At 42.4% G+C, this 17,904-nt stretch overlaps 1 protein-coding gene across 1 annotated transcript in view; it reads right to left on the reverse strand.

Moving 5' to 3' along the window:
- Window positions 1-8,223: 8,223 nt before the first annotated feature.
- Window positions 8,224-17,904, reverse strand: part of lrrtm4l1 (leucine rich repeat transmembrane neuronal 4 like 1) — an 86,574-nt gene continuing 76,893 nt past the window's right edge. The window contains exon 3 of the mRNA XM_050053167.1: window positions 8,224-9,840. Within this exon, the coding sequence (XP_049909124.1) occupies window positions 9,775-9,840 (66 nt within the window). The 3' untranslated portion in view covers window positions 8,224-9,774. The remainder of the gene's footprint in view (window positions 9,841-17,904) is intronic.

Consider the following 17,904-nt stretch of genomic DNA (forward strand, 5'->3'; position numbering starts at 1 on the left):
CAATGAAAAAAGGGGTCCTTTACCGTTGGCATGATATGCGGCCAGTTGCCACGTCAGCGGTAAACGATGAGTCCCGATAGCGAGGGCGGGAAGGGTTGTGAATAGGTCCAACAAACACTGACTTTCATCCAAAGAGAGCGGTGATCGCATCCCGTAAGATTCTGAAGCCAAACCCTGTTCTTTTTTCCTAAACTCAACCGCCTAAACCTAACCATGTGCGTTTATGTTGAAGAAAAAAAACGTCAATTTGCTGTGTTGTACTGACATAGTGCGTTTAATTTTGAAAGAGACTGTGTGTAAACAGTAAATTTCCCTCCAAAAAAAAGAAGTGTATTTTGAAAGAAGACAATGCATGTAACCAGCAGAACTTGAGACGACGACCCAGAACGTCAGCAACCAACGTACCCAGGGTACCTTGCATGTTGTACGTGGACGTCAATATGTGACGAGGTCGGAGTGAGAATGTGTTGGTCTCTTAGGGTCTTATCTACAGCACTCATGGGGTTAGTACTGTATCTATTCTAATTTTTGTAATAAATTTTACTTTGACCTGCCTAATACCTGACCTCCTAATTGACCTGCACTCCTTAGTTCTTTTAGTGTTGCTCTCCACTCGATTTTAAACTCTACTAGGTATGCTCTCCTCCCTCTTACAGTCCCCCCCTGATATATATTAAAATTACTGCCTTGTATCCAGTATTCCCTTTGGCTAATTGGCGGTTCATTTAAATAATCTTTGCTTCGCCCGCTGCTATGTCCAGTTCCTTTGCAACCTCTGCTGCAAAAGTTGAGGTTAGATAACTGTTAGATGACTCTCAGTGGGCGGTTGGTCATGTCAAGCTGCTGGCCTCAGCGCCACTTCTAGGAAGAAGCGAGTTTTCCTCGCCCTGCTGTCAACACCTCAATTTTCCCAGAGAGGGGGTTATCATCAGCTACAGATCACGGCTTCACTCTGGCATGGTAAGTGGTGCCTCTGCTAACATGTGTATTATCAGATGCATTGGCTGTGTTTAGCCAGTGTGTGTTCGCAGCTTGCAGTCGATGCCCTGTATGTGCTGGTTACTGCTCTGTTCTCGTTATGCAATTATCCCAAGTGCTGCTTTTGTATTGGTATTGATTGGGAGTTAATTCCTTGTTGCGACTGAGCCCATGTTTCTCTTGGTTATTGTTTGTCAAGGGCATTATGATGCTTTTATTCATTCATTTATGCTTTTTTATCCACAAGTAACCATGTTTGAGTGTTACAGGCTGGTGGTTGTTTTCTTTTGGCTCAATGCAAACTCTGATCTCTAGTTGAGTGTAATGTATGTTGGCTTTCAGAGTGTAAACATGACTCCCGTCTTGCTCACAGCCTATTCATGTAATTATTTCTCATTACTGGCTCCATGGGAAAATCAATATGTCTCATACAGGAGAGGTATTCACATTCACGCTTCTCTACACATTTTTCAGCCAAACTATTTCAACTCCAATGTAATGGCTCACTTTGCTGTTTTGCTCAGCTGCAGTCATGGCCTATCTTAGGTTCATATCCATGTACTGATGGTCATCTACTGCTTGTCAACACGACATGGCATTTCATAAAGAGAGACTATCTGCTGCACGGCATGAATATCTGATGTTAATATCCGTAACTTGATAATCATCTGCTGCTGACATGTCTTGGCCTGCTGCTGCTGCATATCAGGTGGATTAGTCAGTTTAGATTTATTCATTTCACTTCACAAAGGTGTTGATAGCGTATTCCCTGCAACGGCTGGAGGTGCTTTGTTGGGGGAACGGCCACTCAGTAAGTGGTGCTGCTTTTACACTGCTAAGCTGAGTTTAGACTCTGGGGGGCCCAAGGCAAAGAAACCCACTAAGGGCCTTTTTCATTGTGTTGACGGTAACACCTAATTTTAACAAGTAGCTAAATGCCTGTCCTAGCTAACGATATCTGGCTGTCACATGGTTAGCTATAAGGGGTTGGAGGGTTTGGGGAGCAGTGGTAGGGCACTGTAAAGGGCATGCATCTGAGGTTTAAGGTGGTTAATAATGGTCTTTGCAAAATGTGCCAATATAGCCCTATTTCTACCGAGCAGTGCGGTACAGTTCAGTTCAGTACGTTTTTTTTTTTCTATTTCCACTGTGAAAAGTTGTGGATGGTACCAATGAAACTGTTCAGTACTGTCCCCATTTTTGGTCCCCCCTCTGTTGGGGTACCTAGTACACAGATCTGGTACTAAAAGGTGGAGCTGTGAACACTGTTGATTGGTCAGTAGAGGACGGTCACTCTGCTCAGGGCTGAGTTGTGGCTGGTTTTGAGGCTCATGTAACCACTGTTCATACTGTGGAGAGTTTTATTAGTAAACTGTAACTATAAAATGAAAGGATGTTTTGCTGCCTCTCACAGCAGCTGTAGACTGAGAATCCATAAGCGAACCTTAAATTTCACTGTGACAACTCTGATCATTACTTTAGTTTGTATATTCTCTCTTGGATGACATATACATTTCAAAATATCTATTAATTCTGACCAGATTATGTGAACTGCAAATATCCCAATCCTCACTTGGAGAAAAAAAAAAAAGTGTTGCAGAGCGTTGTTCCTGTGGGCTACGGCAACACTACACCCCTGAGCTTGGACTAAATGCACAGACAGACAGAATTTTAAATATCCCATGGAGAGAGACTCTCACTGCAGCCTGTTTTATTTTGTTCTGGAAATGTTGGCGTGCAGCCTCGTTCTGTGGACGATAAACAAGGTACGCGTGCAGCCTCGTTCTGTGGACGATAAACAAGGTACAGACAAAGGTAAACGTGGAAAAACAGTGAGTGACAACAACCCCGCCCACATTTAAGAGTACTGTTTGGGGTTGAAACTCCAGGGTCTAGGTACCATGTCTGAGGGCTTACTTTTGGCTCCAAAGGTACCATACCGAAAGTGTTTGGTGGAAATGGGGCTTATAAGTGGCCACTAGGGGGCCACCTTTTCTCAAATGTTTTGGGGGCTCCTCAGACATTTGCATGATTTGCCTCTCTTGATGATGCGTACATGAGGGAGTGACATGGTCAAAGTCACCAAGGCTCAATCCCATTTCTTATTTTAAGCCCCACCCCTTGTTTACGACTGCCACCTTGTCCCTTGGAACAAAGTTACAAGGGGTAGTGGTTGAAATCTTCCCTTATGATATGGAAAAACTCTTCAAGACTCTGACACGTCAGCAGTAGTCGCTCATGCTGGTGTTTACGCAAACATACACAACGAGTGCTGCCGGACATTGCAAATATGTCATCTTTTGGAGTGGCGATTTTTTTTTTTGCGTGGGCTATAGGCATCCTTTAGCCATTGTCAGGACGCTCCCAGTTTGTTCAACACTTGCGTTTTATGCTATCAATCAATCAAACAAGTAATAAAAAAAGAACACTGCTTCATTACGAGGGTACTTGTGGTGTTCTAAAGGCTGCTAATAGCAGCTCTTGCTTCTACCCTGTCATGAGCAAATCAGCAGTAACAATGTAACCTTAGTTGGTTAGCTACAAGAAATTGGCATACTAGCAATTTCGACATACTGCAAATCTTTATTAACAAAGAAAATACAATTGTGGGGGTTTGTTGCTTGGGTCATCTAGCCGATGATTTTTCATAACAGTCGGTCTAAAGTTTGCCTCTGAAAAACCTCTGTTTGAAGGTTTGCCCTACTCCTCTCCCATCAAGAATTGGGACGCCTTACCCCTTGACGCGAACGGGCAAAACGTAAGGGTAAGGGCTAATTGGTAGGGGCAAAGGGTGTATTGAGATTGGGCCCAAATATCATCTCTGTTCACTCACTTTAATCCACTCCTCATGTGTCAGCTGATTGAAATACGACTCCTTTTGAGTGCCTCTTTTTAATTTCCTCCTGGATTCCTTGTGTGTTCATTGTGGGATATCTTAAAAACACTGTGGGGGGAGGTAAACTCAGAGGGCTAACAGTTGCTGGGCTCTGGGAGAGGTTGTGAATATGTACTTTGATGAATGCTGAGAATTGGGACTCGCTTTACAGGCTGCATTTTTGAGAATCAATGATACATGTGTGGAAAGCAAACATCTCCTTGGTTTCCATGGCACTGTTTGCTCATCCTGATTGAAGAATCTTTAAAATAAGGAGAAAGCACCAGACCAGCAGTTGGCGATGATGGAATCAGAGATGATCTCACTGAGAACCCCGCAGTCCCCCAGTCAGGAGCAGATGGCTGAAGCACATGATCTGTTGAACACCACTCCTGGTGTGGGTTGCGACAGCAGTGACTGTTTTGAAATAACTGGTGCTTACATAAAGGGTTGCCATTCGCTCCATGATGGAGTTTGATATTTTAGTTTCTCACTCATTTCTCTCGAGTCGCTGACTAATTGCTCCGACAGTCATAATTAAAGTGAAAGCCTCCCAGTGAGCTGCCCTCCAACTTGGAGATTATATGAGGTTATGAGTGATCAGGAGTCATTCCTAGAGAGGCGTACGTATTGCTGTTTTAAAAAAAATAAAAACAGCTTCTGAATGAGACTTCACATTGAAGTGTCAAATCAAATTAACATGCCTAACATGAAAAGAATGATTCGTCAGTGAGTCAGCCGTCATGAGGTAAAGCAAAGTTATTAGTGGCACATTTGTTTGAAGCGAAGACCAGGAGGAGGAGGAAGAGGAGGAGGAACATGAGAATCAGAGGGGCTGTTTTTCTGGGGGGGGGTTTCAGCCTTTGCTTATCAAAGACAAAAAGTGATCTGTATTTCCTTTGATGACCTTGTATGTGCACATGTACTTTATGTATCCTCACAGCTATTTCTGCAGATATCATCATGGGTGATGGAGGAAATTGGTATATGTATTTAATTCCTGGTTTATGTCTTAAACTGTCATTGGATTCCTGGCTGGCAAACAGAAAGAAGGGAAGTGTTATTATTATTATATTTTATAAATTATTAATAATATTGCTAAAGTTTTTTATAAAGTTAAACAATCTCATCTTCCTTATCAAATCGTTGCCTCAATTCTATCTTTTCCCATGTCTCTGTATTGTGATCTATTATCTAGCTTGACCTGTGTGTGCATGTCTTTGATTCACAGGTTTCCACACACTTTAAGCTATCATATAATCTCAGATAGTGGATGGAGAGGCAGCGTCTGAAAGTTATGTATCCAATGTCATGGCGGCGGCTTCAGTGTATTTTGCTTATAGTTTAACATTTTCTTCCTGAGGCCTTTCTGTGGAAGTGTTATAGACTGCCAACTGTTTGGACTTGGGTCAACAGGGAGCCCGAGCCACATGAATAATGCATGGTGTCTGCTCGCAGGCATACAGCCCTGTCTGTGCTGCCACTGCACATGCAGCGCCAGAGACGGAGGCTGAGTTACGGAGATCATAGAGGAGAGCAGCGGATAAGACTGAGACACAGAATGGAAGGACGGGGGGACCCGAAATACAGAGGACAAAACCAAGCACAGAGATTTACAACCTGTATGACAGAAAACAAGATATTTAAAGGGTCAAATTACTCTAATTACACTAACACATTTCTCGTGTACCACTGCATCTAATGGTTTTTTTCATTATCGATTGATCTGTCAAGCATTTTTCTTTTTTAATTTAATGTTAATTTTATTAAATGGAGCCTCATAATTACCCAAACCGTGATGTCACATCTTTAAATGTGTTGTTTTTTCCGATCAACAGTCAGAAAACCAAAGTTTTAACATTTACAAGCAAATATTTGTTTTTATTTTTCATGATAAACAACGTCAATGCTAGATGCAAGCAGCAACCTGCATGGCTGAAAAATAAAGTCAACCACGGACATGCCAAAAAGTGCAGTGTCTTAAAATGGCCACTAGAGGCTGGCTCCAAAAGCGAGTCACTTCCCATTGACCTCCATGTTAAAATGGCCCACCTCACAGCAGAAATGCATGTTTACAGCCTGGTACAAAATACCTTTTGGTCTCTAGAGCTGATTCACCCTTTCGTGACAACTGCACTGGGGTCAGTTTTTATAATACTCACCAGCAGCTGTGTCTCAGGAGGTTTGGCAGGTCGTCCACTGATGTGAAGATCGGCAGATCTATGGCAGTTCAATCCTTGGCTCCTCAGTCCACGCTGAAGCATCTTTAGGCAAGATACTGAACCTGATGCATGTGCCATGGTGTAAGTACCTGTAAATGGTTGAATGAGTAGCAGGTGGCACCTTGTGTGATAGCCCCAGTCACCAGTGTGTGAAAGAATGTGTGTGAAAGGGTGAATGTGACATACAGTGTAAAAGTTCTTAGAGTGGTTGGAAGACCAGAAAGGGGATATACAAATGCAAGTCCATTACCTGTTTACATTTAAAGTTTAAAGTTAAGTTCATAACTAAGGATGGGGCCGACATTTGGATTCAGCCATGCTGTCGCGTATAGGGGCGGCGCTGTGGTGCAGTAGTTAGCATTGTTACCTTACAGTTTGTGGTTCAAACCAGGCTAGGGGAGTCCTTCTGTGTGGAGTTTGCATGTTCTCCCCGTGTCCGTAGGTGTGAATGTGAGTGTGAATGGTTGTCTGTCTCTATGTGTCAGCCCTGTGACAGCCTGGCGACCTGTCCTGCCTCTCGCCAAATGTCAGCTGGGAGAGGCTCCAGCCCCCTGCGACCCCTAACGAGATAAGCAATTACTGAAAATAATGAATGTTGGGGTATTAGTATCCTCAGGCTCTAAGTCAGATCCTTGCTCCTCCCATGCGCCACTCTCTAGTCCAAATATGGTCACTTCTGGCTCCAAAAATCCAAGATGGCCAAAATGCCAAACTCAACAGACCACAAACCAGTGGGTGACGGCCATTATTTTTATACAGTCAGACAAAACAACATTTGAAAATGTGACCTTGGACTTTGAGAAACTCGGAGGGACAATCAGTTACTACTATAATAATTATTTGCAGCCCTACATTGGTTAAAGTTTTCAATGTGTCTCTACTATCTGTTGTAAATAATGCATTAATCAACTAATCATGCCAGCACTGGCCACTAGTAGTGTCTGCCCTGACAGATAGTTTCAATTTCATGTGCACAAGTTTTGTGAAATCTGTCTCTGAGGTTCTTTTGCTGCCTAAAAACAATGGACGTAAATGGAATTTTTATCTGTGCTCCCTAAAGCTTAAAAAAATCACATTTGACAAACTCAACAGCAAAAGTATTTTTACAGAAACAATGCCCCAGTTACTCTGGATAATCTACAGACTTCACTGTCGGCACTCCCAGTGGAGCTAAATGTTGTTTTCAATGCTTTGAGCATCACAAACAAAATTCCATTCACCCACAGTGTACTGGGGCTGGAGCAGAAATCTCAGCGCCTTGACATGTACACTCAGTTGCCAGTTTATTCCTCGCTGAAAGTAATGCAATCCATTACAGCAATCCTGCAATAAATCCTACATTCATGACAGGTGCAATGCTCAGTTTTTGTTGATACTGTCTATGATTTTGTAGGAAACTGAGCGTAAAACTGAAACCATCCATGATTTTATAGGGATAAGAGGATAAATATCGTTGTGTAATTTGGGTGAACTGACCCTCTGAGACAGAAGAAGGAAGTGGGGCATAAAAGGAGACAGAGACGCAGTAAACTGACCAAGAACGTCATAAATAATGAAGTTTAGCGGGTGAGATGTAGGCACCCGACACAGAGCAAGACGAGAAGATTGAAGGAGAAGTGTAGTGGAAGGAGGAGATAGGTAGAGAGGAGTATGTGAAAATACCACAGGGAGCGCCGGGCAGATTGGCCATCTGGACCTCTGAGCTGACAGCTTGACATGTTCCAAGTGCAGCGAACGTGGAGCAAATTCACTAAGCAGGGCCCCCTCTTGAGATATGCAACACATTACACAGGAAGCGTAATTAGAGGGCTGGTGGGGCCCACAGTGAGCGTCACCGTGAACAGAACGGTCGAACAGAGATCAATGTTCTGCTCTCTAAATTAATGAGGCTAATGTTGATGTGACAGCCTCGTCACCGGAGATCTGTGGGGAATAGGACAGATTTCAACAAGCGTGAATGGAGACATGGAACAGGGTACAAGCTTATTAAATTACAGTGGGCAGCCGGTACACACACACACACACACACACACACAAGAAAATGCTTCATACTTGAAGACAGAAAATGATTAATGAATATTTTAATTTGACCAATTCATATTGCTCACCAATAAAGTCATTATTTTCATTAAAAAACATACTGTTGAAAGTGAACAAAGAATACAGCTGCTTACTAAATATCAACAAATTCAAGGGGGGGAAAGCAGAAATTTACAATAGAAAATAATCATTTTCTGGTGTAGAAAGATTATGTCTGAAGGTTGAAACAAACAATCCACAACTCAATGCGTCTCAGATATAATTCAGAACTCAAAACGGATGAAACACACACAGCAACATCTGCAGTCTCTTCGAGGGGGGAGAGACGGGTTGATCATTTTAAGGAAAGTGAAGCATGTATTCAACGTAAGTCATAAAATGTGAGCAGTGCTCAGAGTTATCTTGTTCACAAAGACGTACACATTACACACATTTAAAATAAAAAGAAAAAAGAAAAGCCAATTGGGTAATGGAGCACTGCTGGACGAGAGGGAGGTTGAGGCGTCTTTTGATTTTTCCGTGGATTTCTTTTAAGAGAGCAAATCCTGGATCTGTTACAACTCATGGTTGGGAGAGCCAAAAAAAACTCGCTCCATTTGGCTCTTTGGTATTTGGTGTTGAAGATGGCAGAAACACATATTCATAAACTACAACATTAACAACATTATAATTTCAGAAAATTACATTTCACCCTTGATAAGAGCTTTTTCTTTTTTCCCTCTTTTGCGTCTGATTGCCCTTACTGTCCTCCAAATCAAACTGGATAGTCGAGGTTTGATTGCAATTAGAAACAACTTAGAAAAACGGGCTTTAAAAAAAATTAAAAAAAAAGAGGCAAACAATCAAACAAAAAAAAAACTTCACCAAAGGTCATTGGCTGGGGGGGATAGCTTTCTTTTTCCTCTGGCAACTTTTCACAGGCTTCAAACGATCCTCCGGCTGCTGACTTGATTTCCACCTGATGGAGCGGATTCCACAGAAACTCCTTTCATAATGTTTCTGCTCCAGTGAGGCACATTTACACCATCCGAGCCTTTGATTAGTCTTCCTTAAAAAATATATATATATATTGAAAGGTGATAACATGATGCTTCATATGGAATCAAAAATCACTTTAAATTATACACAGCTGTTGTTAGCAGAGCGGTCGGAGCCACTTGTTCAGTGCATTTTCTTTAAGGATTCATTGCTCAGTTTACACTTTTTTAAAGCCTCTTGAATTTGTACAGTCTCATCGCCTGTGTTTAAAACAATGCCACGTTGTCCTCATGGAGACAATAGGGTTTATGGTCTATACAATAAGCTCCCGTGTTGGTTATAACCATCCATTAGTGCTCACGAGTCTTTGTCCAATGCCTGCATTCCCACAACCGTCTGTGTCAGTGTCCGTGTAGTGATGGAGCATGATGGAATGCAGCAAAGCTGATGACCAAAGACCACAGGCCACAAAAAAGACATTATAAAATCTTAAGAAAGAAAAAGACAGTGTTATTTCCTCTATGTCTTGGTCAGTGGTTGCCCTTGTTAGCGTGGAGGACAATTTGAAAATGAATCTGAAGTATGGGAGTAGGATCCTGATGGGTTCTCTGCATATGTCTCTCTCCTGTATCCCTGTGTCAGTGTGGTTGCTGCGCCAACCAAAGCAGTTCCTTTTAGGGGTTAATGGATGGTAGGCACATCTCCCAACCAGGCACCAGGTAGGGGGCGTGGGCATGTATACTCATTCTGCGAGGACAGAAAAACAAAAAGAAGACAGTAAAGTTAAAAACCATTTAACAGCTGGTGTGTGCCAGTTACAGAGGTGGTGGTTACAATGTAAAGTTAATTACAGTGTCCAGTGATTTGATAACAGTACAATGGGGCTGTGACAGTGCCAGCAAAGCAAATTAGGGTAAGCAATTAAGCAGATGATGAAATCCCATGTACTTAGATAGCTTAGAAGGCTGAGGTGGAGAGACTCCCCCAATGTCTTACAGAGATTAAGTGAAAGCTCAAGACAAAGAACTCTTAGTATTCATGTTGAAAATTTCAATTTGAGGCTGCAATAATTAATTAAAAAGCTGCTCAATTGAACCCTCTCACCTAAACATTTTGTCACTTTATGTCACGTTGTTTGCAACAATAGATATTCCAATTACCCTCCAGTCAGGCATTGATCGGCAGCCGAACAATAGCTGGAATACCAACTGTAACAGTTTCAGTGTGGGCAAGTTAATTACATGACACACGCCAGCCAGAGAGGGTGTTTCAGTTTTTTTTTCCAGAAGTTTGTTTTCGTATATATCTTTAGAACAGGAATACAGTTCTGACATACTGTATTTATGGATGATTTTTAATTCACACAATAACCAGGTTGACAGACCCGGGTTGTGATTATCATTTGTTCCTTCTTCCTTTCATGATTGTCTCTTTTGTTTGGTGTATGTTAAACCTATAATTTCAACCAACTTAATAACTATCTATAAAAATGAACAATTCCTACACACAGAATATACTTTAATGATAACGTTTTGTTTTGTATTCACAGGATGGCAGTAGCTGACGCCGGGGGGGGGGGGGTACTGATCAGCAAACTTTAAGGTTTTGGTTTTTTTTTTCTTCTGCTGGTACGACCATTTCCAAATGAAAAATATGCAGGAAATTGATTCATGCCTTTAGCTCGAACCGACTTGACTACAATCATGCACTTTTTACTGGCCTCCCAAAAAAGTTCCCATGGGAATGCAGCCGGTTTCATCTAAGGTAGGTTGGAAAAACGATGGACAACACTAAAATGAGAGTGCTGTTGTTCTAACAAATAGAGCGTTTTATTTCTATATGAATTAATGAACAGTTAAGTTTCACTTTCACTGCTCCTTCTGTGTCCAGAGTACGCTCTGAGCTTTGAGGGTGTTGTGCTCTGAATAACGGTATATATTTTCCAACAGTGTTTCTAATAAACGGTCCAGCTCCACAATTAGAAAGTCAGCATGTGGCGGCGAATGTTGATATTGTGGTAGGCTGCCACAAGTGAATGAATGTGTGGGAAACTCCAAAGTTTTCTTTTGTGCTATCAGACTCTTAAGAAAATAAAAAAGAGCTAGCTTTTGTCGGCGCTATATGTGAAGGTCACTGTGTATGAGTTGAGGGGATACAGTTCTCAACATGGAGGCGGCTGAGCCAGTAGCTAGCTGCAAATGGTGCTTACTCCACGAGAGAGAGCTAGCAGTGTTAGCCTGGGGGGAACCAGAGGGTGGGTGCTACGCTTCCGGGCTGTCACCATCCCAGTATTAGTGTGACCACTGTATGCGCGAATTCCAAGCGATGGCCATGAGCTGGCCAGCGAGATACACACATGCACTGACATGCGCAATTGGACCAACATACCACAACAAACCACAGAGAAGCTCAGATTACAACACACAGAGGTAGCAAGACTTCATTCTCTGCTCAGGGTGCAATTACTTTGTTCAATTACTCTATTTTTACTTGTGTGGTGGTGTGTCTGTGTCACTCTGCAGTTACAATTCCACACCACTGGTCGGCGGTGGGGTTTTGTGAAGTGCTGTAACATTAGTTGATTCAAACACACATGAAACACATATTAAACACACATTAAACATGGCTTAATAGCAACAATTTCAAACACAAGTACACAAATCGGCTTCACTATAACTCGCAGCATTCACAGACAAACACTTGTCTTTATCTGGACACATTTTCCCCACAAATACAACATGCTAATGTTATTAGCACAAGCCTATGGAATTTTACATTGTATAAATTAGCCTAGCAGCTAGCAGAGATTTCCTCTACTCATATGAAGCCAGGAACAACAGCAACATTTAACAAAGGTAACGTTAAAAAATCTGGCTCCATTACAACTCACAAGGTTCACTGACAAAACAACTGTCTTATACTAAACATGTTTTCCAAACAAACACAACATGCTAACGTTATTAGCACAAGCCTATGGCATTTTATACCGTATAAATTATCCTAGCGACTAGCGGCAATTTCCTCTGCTCATATGAAATCAGGATAAATCACACACAAGGCTTAAAATGCTATTCTTGTGGAGGCTTTATTGTCTTCGCAATTTATTGTTTCTTATCTGTGAAATTAAAATAAATAAAAGCGTAGTTTCCACTGAGGGAAATGGTTTCAGCTTACAGAAATAGACAGGAGGTCTGTGTCACCGCAACGTGTAGTTACATTTCTGGGGAGGTACACATCAGGCAATAGTGTCTATGCGTTGACATATGCACGCCGTCGATTCAATGCAGAAGTATAAATCCCACCTTACATAGCAAATAGTGGTTTGAGCTATTTTAATGCTCTTAGTGACGCATAGAGAACCTTAAAGTTTCAAATACTCTAAAAGGATGCAAAGAATCATGGGAGCAACCCTTAAGGTTACTGACTATGCAGCCATATATAAATACAACGGGATAAACGAAACACCATGTTATGTTTCAATACATTCTCAGTAAATCACAAAACAACTGCTTTAATTTGTAATTTATTCTAATGAAATGTTAGTTTGCAACTTTGCACTCAGTATAAAACACACTGACTTGAAATAAACAGACCCGTTCCTATCACATGGCATATTTGTATCACTAGGAATAGTAAGTTAGGAATCATGACAAGTGAATAATTTGGGACCTTTAAATGTCAGCGCTTTCCCACAGGTCAAGTCAAGCTTGTTGAGATGTTGTTGAAAATTTGTGAGAGATTTTGACATTTTACTCTCATTTAAGAGCCACAAGCTTTGAGCTGATCTTCACACTGAAAGCGGCAGACACGCGGGCATACACACGCAGCCTGAATACCCAAGTTTGCCTCTGAGCATTTGTGCTCTGAAACCTCCACTTTACAACTTAACCTTTTAAAAGGGCCTATTTGCGACTTGGCTACAGGTAAATCCACATTGCCTTAATAACGCGAACGCTGAGAGTTTTGCCTGGCTAAGCAAATTTCTAAAGCTCTTGGAATCGGCTCGAAAATTATCCCGGCTCAAGTTTTTGCTGCTCAAGCTGAGATTGTTGTCAGTATGAAGCAGATCTCTGTAACACAGGGCTCAGACGAGTACGCCCAGAGCACTACTTTTATTTAAACCTTATCAAACAGGCTGATAAGTCTTCACTCAACTCTTTACCTATCTCTCAGGTGGATGTGAGTGAAGTGAAGACAGCTGCACAAATTGTCATACCTTAGACAATTTCAGCGGAGCACGAAAACAGAAACAACTCGAAGCAGAAGCCCAGGCTGTGCTGTGAACACATGCACAGCAAGGTGAACACTGAAGCAAGCAACAGACACAGAAGCTGAGGTATACACCCCTCTGATCAGGCACATAAACAGAAACACATCACCCAATCGGAAAAAAGTATTTTGTCATTACACAATATTTAATATCACAGACACATTTTGCCCAATTGCAATTGCTCTTGCGCTAAGCCCCGCCCCTTTGTGATGGTCCGACAAGCTGTCGCAGTAAGCATGGAGCCCACACTGTAACTAACTGCACTCCCTGAAGAAATATTATCACATTTTTGGAAAACTGAACCAGTGATTCCAGAGAGAAGCAGACAGAGGGGTCTACAGTCTGTGTTTGAAGGATATATCCAGGATGTCAAACTGACTCAGCAGCAACAACAGGTTAAGAAGACAAAGATAGTTAGAAGCTAAAGCCGAACTATAGGCTACAGATCACAGTGTAAAAGTGAACCACCACAACACTGCTGATCGCCACACAAGACAATGAATATAAAGGGAAACTTTGCTGATATTGAACCAGCTGTGTGGCATCACAGTGTGTGCAGGGATCTCTGGGGGAAGTCAAACAATGTTCATCTGCGCACACTGCAATGACACACAGCTGGTTGAATATCAGCAAAGTTTCCCTGCTTCCCTTCACTGGTTCCTGTACAGCAGGGTCGGTCTGAGCCGGCCCGATGCTACGCTATGATTGGCCAGTCTGCACCCAGGGACTTAGCGAAGGGTCATCTGGTAATGCAGCATGCGCTTCCATTGACGGCCTTATTTATCTGGTATAACAAGGAAAATAAGACAAGAGACAAGACATCCACGACTACTAAATAAAACATGCCAAGTGGTACAAATTACAACATAAACTGTTTATAGATATGTATATAGTCTTATACATGTTATATACATGTTTCAAGTTATCCAGCATTCTGCCTGGAACTGAGCATCTCTAGCTCATCAGCAAATGGTAATTTTTACACGGCGCTTTGTACAACATGAATCAATCCAGTTTGTGGTCAAATGCAGAGACATGGCAGCAATTTGAAAGTAATTGCAGTCTCATCACTTACGCCTGAATTCAAGAGATGCTCTTCACAAACCTTGTTGAGTGACTGCAGGAGTGCATTGCTTGTAAGACAGTGTTTGAAAGGGTTTCATTATGCTTGCATAATGGCAATAAAGTTCTTGAAAAAAATTAGTGGTCAAGGGCCAGCTGTTGCGCGGCTCATTATGCTTTATTTGATGGTAAAGCCTTCACAACAAGAGCCAAAACATTAACCAATTATTTTACTTTACAGCCTTTATTTTGCGCTGTTTTTTCCCCCACAGCTGTAGAGTCAGAGGTGCACTGTTAGGAGAGGCTAATATTACAACAAAAATTGGGAAAAAGGGGCCTGTGATGGTGCATTTTCTAATGACAATTAATAACCCCTTAAGCCTCCCATAAAGGCACTATAAGGTGCACCGCAGCTGCACCTGAGAGACAGAGAGGCTGTGGCGACCGGAGCAGAGAGGCAGAGAGTATGTCGTTAAACATAGCAGTGCTATGTGTGTACAGTTTAGGCCATTTGTCAATGAATAAATGCGACGACTTCTCAAGCCCCAAGGCAAGTTTCCTGTCACCTGCTGATTCAAATGAAAAGGGTTAGCCCCAAAGTTAGTGAGTGAAGTTAGTCTCCCACTGGAACCTGACCTCTTGATGGGCTTCTTTGCAATGCCCCTCCAAGTCTAGGATCACGACTGCATAAAGTATCATGTAGTTATTTCAGCCCCGCTCAGATGTTTGCTTCGTGGACACAGCTGAACTGTTGTTTACGAAAACTCATTATGCTCCTTCAACATGATTTTCTTCAAGTGCTTAGTTAACGAAGAGTATTGTAATTTACTCTGCTGCTCACACTTCTTCAAACACTTGCATTGCAAACAGCCAATAGTCACTTGATGGCTTAGAGCCATAAGTTTAAGACGGTGCTTTTTACATCACTTTGCATGAAAAGACAGGAAGGCTGTGGATATTTTCGTCCCAGCCTCCACAAATCCTCATCACTTCTGCTGCCGGCATTGAAGACTGACCGCTCGTTTCCTTCATAGCGACAAGGAATAAGTGCCGCTGTGCGGCCATGAAGAGACTTTGTCATCTGTCACCCGGGACATACGCTTCACTTGTGCACTCTCACAGAAGTGGAGAAAGTAGGTGGTAGAAAGGGAACTAAAATCTTTTCTTTTACTTTGCTTTTCCGTTTCTAAAGCATTGTTTTCTGGGACAGTGGAGAGCACTGGTGGCTTTTCAAAACAGAGCAATTGTCTTCCTCCACCTGCCCATGGCAGCCTCTAAAAATGCTGCTTCTACTTCATGAAAAGCACTAAAGTAGAGGAGCTCTCATCTCTAAAAGCAAGGCCAATGTAGCTTCCTTGGTTCAAGCCAAAGTGAGAGTTATGACAAGCTGGCAAGAGCCCAGGATAAACTTGGCAAACATTATGGTCAGGGGTCCTTCCTTCCCACCAATGCAAAGTAGCAGCGTGTGGTAAACGAGTAGCTGTTGGCTATTCACACTGTTTGAGATCTCAGAGAACCTATGCCACTGTGCCACAAGTAATCTCTGCCTCAGAGGACGTCACATTTCAGGCATATGAAACACCAGGGCTAATGTGATGTCCAGAGACAAGCCAATAGCTGACAAGATGCATCCTGAAAAATTGAGTCTGATTTTGAATTTTGGATAGAGAAAGGGGATTTGTTTGCCTCAAGGACAAACACCCACTGTCCTTTGTGGATCTTGTGCCACCCCATAACAATCTACCCTGGGGAGTGTTGTGTTTGCACACGCACTTTAACAAAAAAGGCTCCTCTGTCTTTCTTCCCCCGCATGAGCTCCTAGTTGTTGGAAAAACAAGACATGAGAAGCTGGCGGTGATCCTGGTGGTTTCAGACTAGACAACTTCCCCTTGATAGCCAAAGTTTACTTGGCTGATGTAGCCACCACACAAGTAAGTCCCGTAACACATTGTCACAAGGGATGAACGGCACACACAGCATCCAACCTGGGGCGTGAAATCCAGGCAGGGACTGGCTGTGAGTCTAGAGATGTCCCCTGTAGTGGTGTGTAAGATATGGAAACATGCAGTACGCCCTTGAAAGTACAGAAAATATGGAAAGCCTGAATGATTCCTGATGTCTTATGATAGCTACAATGATTTAACAAATGTAAATGAAGGTCTTTATACACTCTATGGATAGTAGTGGGTGATATTATTGACAAGAACATCCACTAAACCTAAACCACACTCTGCCATAACAGCATTAGAATTACACACAAGATGAACACATTACATAAAACAGAAAGAGGCTAAATGAAATGAGGTTTACTGTCTCTTTCCCACTGCATGGTACAGCTCAACTCAACTCGACTCACTTCTGGTACCAGCTCCTTTTCTCTATCTCGTTTTCCACTGTGCGTAGTACCTCCTTGGTTACCTCAGCTTATCGCCATAGCAATCCTGTGTGAAACTGCTGTGACATCATCTCCAATGTGACACTCCCTGAATCCTCGCAAAAGCAACTAAACAGAAGAATGTCTGCACTTTGTCAGTTAGTCAAAGTACTGTACCCATTTTCTGGCATAATGTTTTGGCCACTTTTGGGGGTAGCTTGGCTACTTGTCCCATATATTACAAGTGACAATTCTAGTGATGATTCTCACTGACATATCAGTTGTCTGCAGTGTTCTAAGCCCACCTTCTAGTATCCGCTCAGTTTGCTTGGAACCTTGACTTGAGTGTTGGTGAAGAGTCATCCAGGTCATCGTAATCTTAAGTGCTATATCGTAGGCAGCTGGACGTGCTTCGGTTTCTTGAAGATGTTTCACCTCTCACCCCAGAGGCTTCTTCAGTTCTAAGGGACTGGTACAGGGTTGCAAGCTTTAAACCATGTGTGGGCGTGAGCCCTTAGAGAGTCGTTAAGGTAACACGTGATGGCTGGGTGGGTCAACAACTCATTAGGGATAGTTGGGTCCAGGTGTGGGCCCTGGACTGATCTAACCCTAATGGCACACATGATGGCCTAGCAGGTCAACCACTCAACAACTCTGAAACTCAAGAGCTCACGTGTGACCTCAACGACACTGTAAAGGTTCACACCCACACACGGTGTAAAGCCTGTGGCTCCGCACCAGTCCATTAGAACTGAAGAAGCCTCTTGTATGAGAGGTGAAACGTCTTCAAGAAACTCAAGCTAGTCCAGTTGCCTACGATATAGCACTTAAGACTCAATTGAAGTGGTACCAAAGTAAGCACCAGGTGTGAAATAGTATTCACCGCTTCGTTGAGTTAAGTAGAGCCTTGCTATACCATGCAGAGGAGAACAACATATTTTATTCTTGAATGGGCAATAAAAGCCACAGAGACTTGCACTAGTGTGTGCAATAGCATTTGCAGTGAGAGTGAATTTGAAATTGGTGTAATTTTATATGCAGTATTACCCATAAATTTACAAGCATTCCAAAAAAGGGGACTCTTGACGGACTGCTACGACCTGCA

Source organism: Epinephelus moara, chromosome 9, assembly GCF_006386435.1.
Source record: "Epinephelus moara isolate mb chromosome 9, YSFRI_EMoa_1.0, whole genome shotgun sequence".
NCBI lineage: Eukaryota > Metazoa > Chordata > Actinopteri > Perciformes > Serranidae > Epinephelus > Epinephelus moara.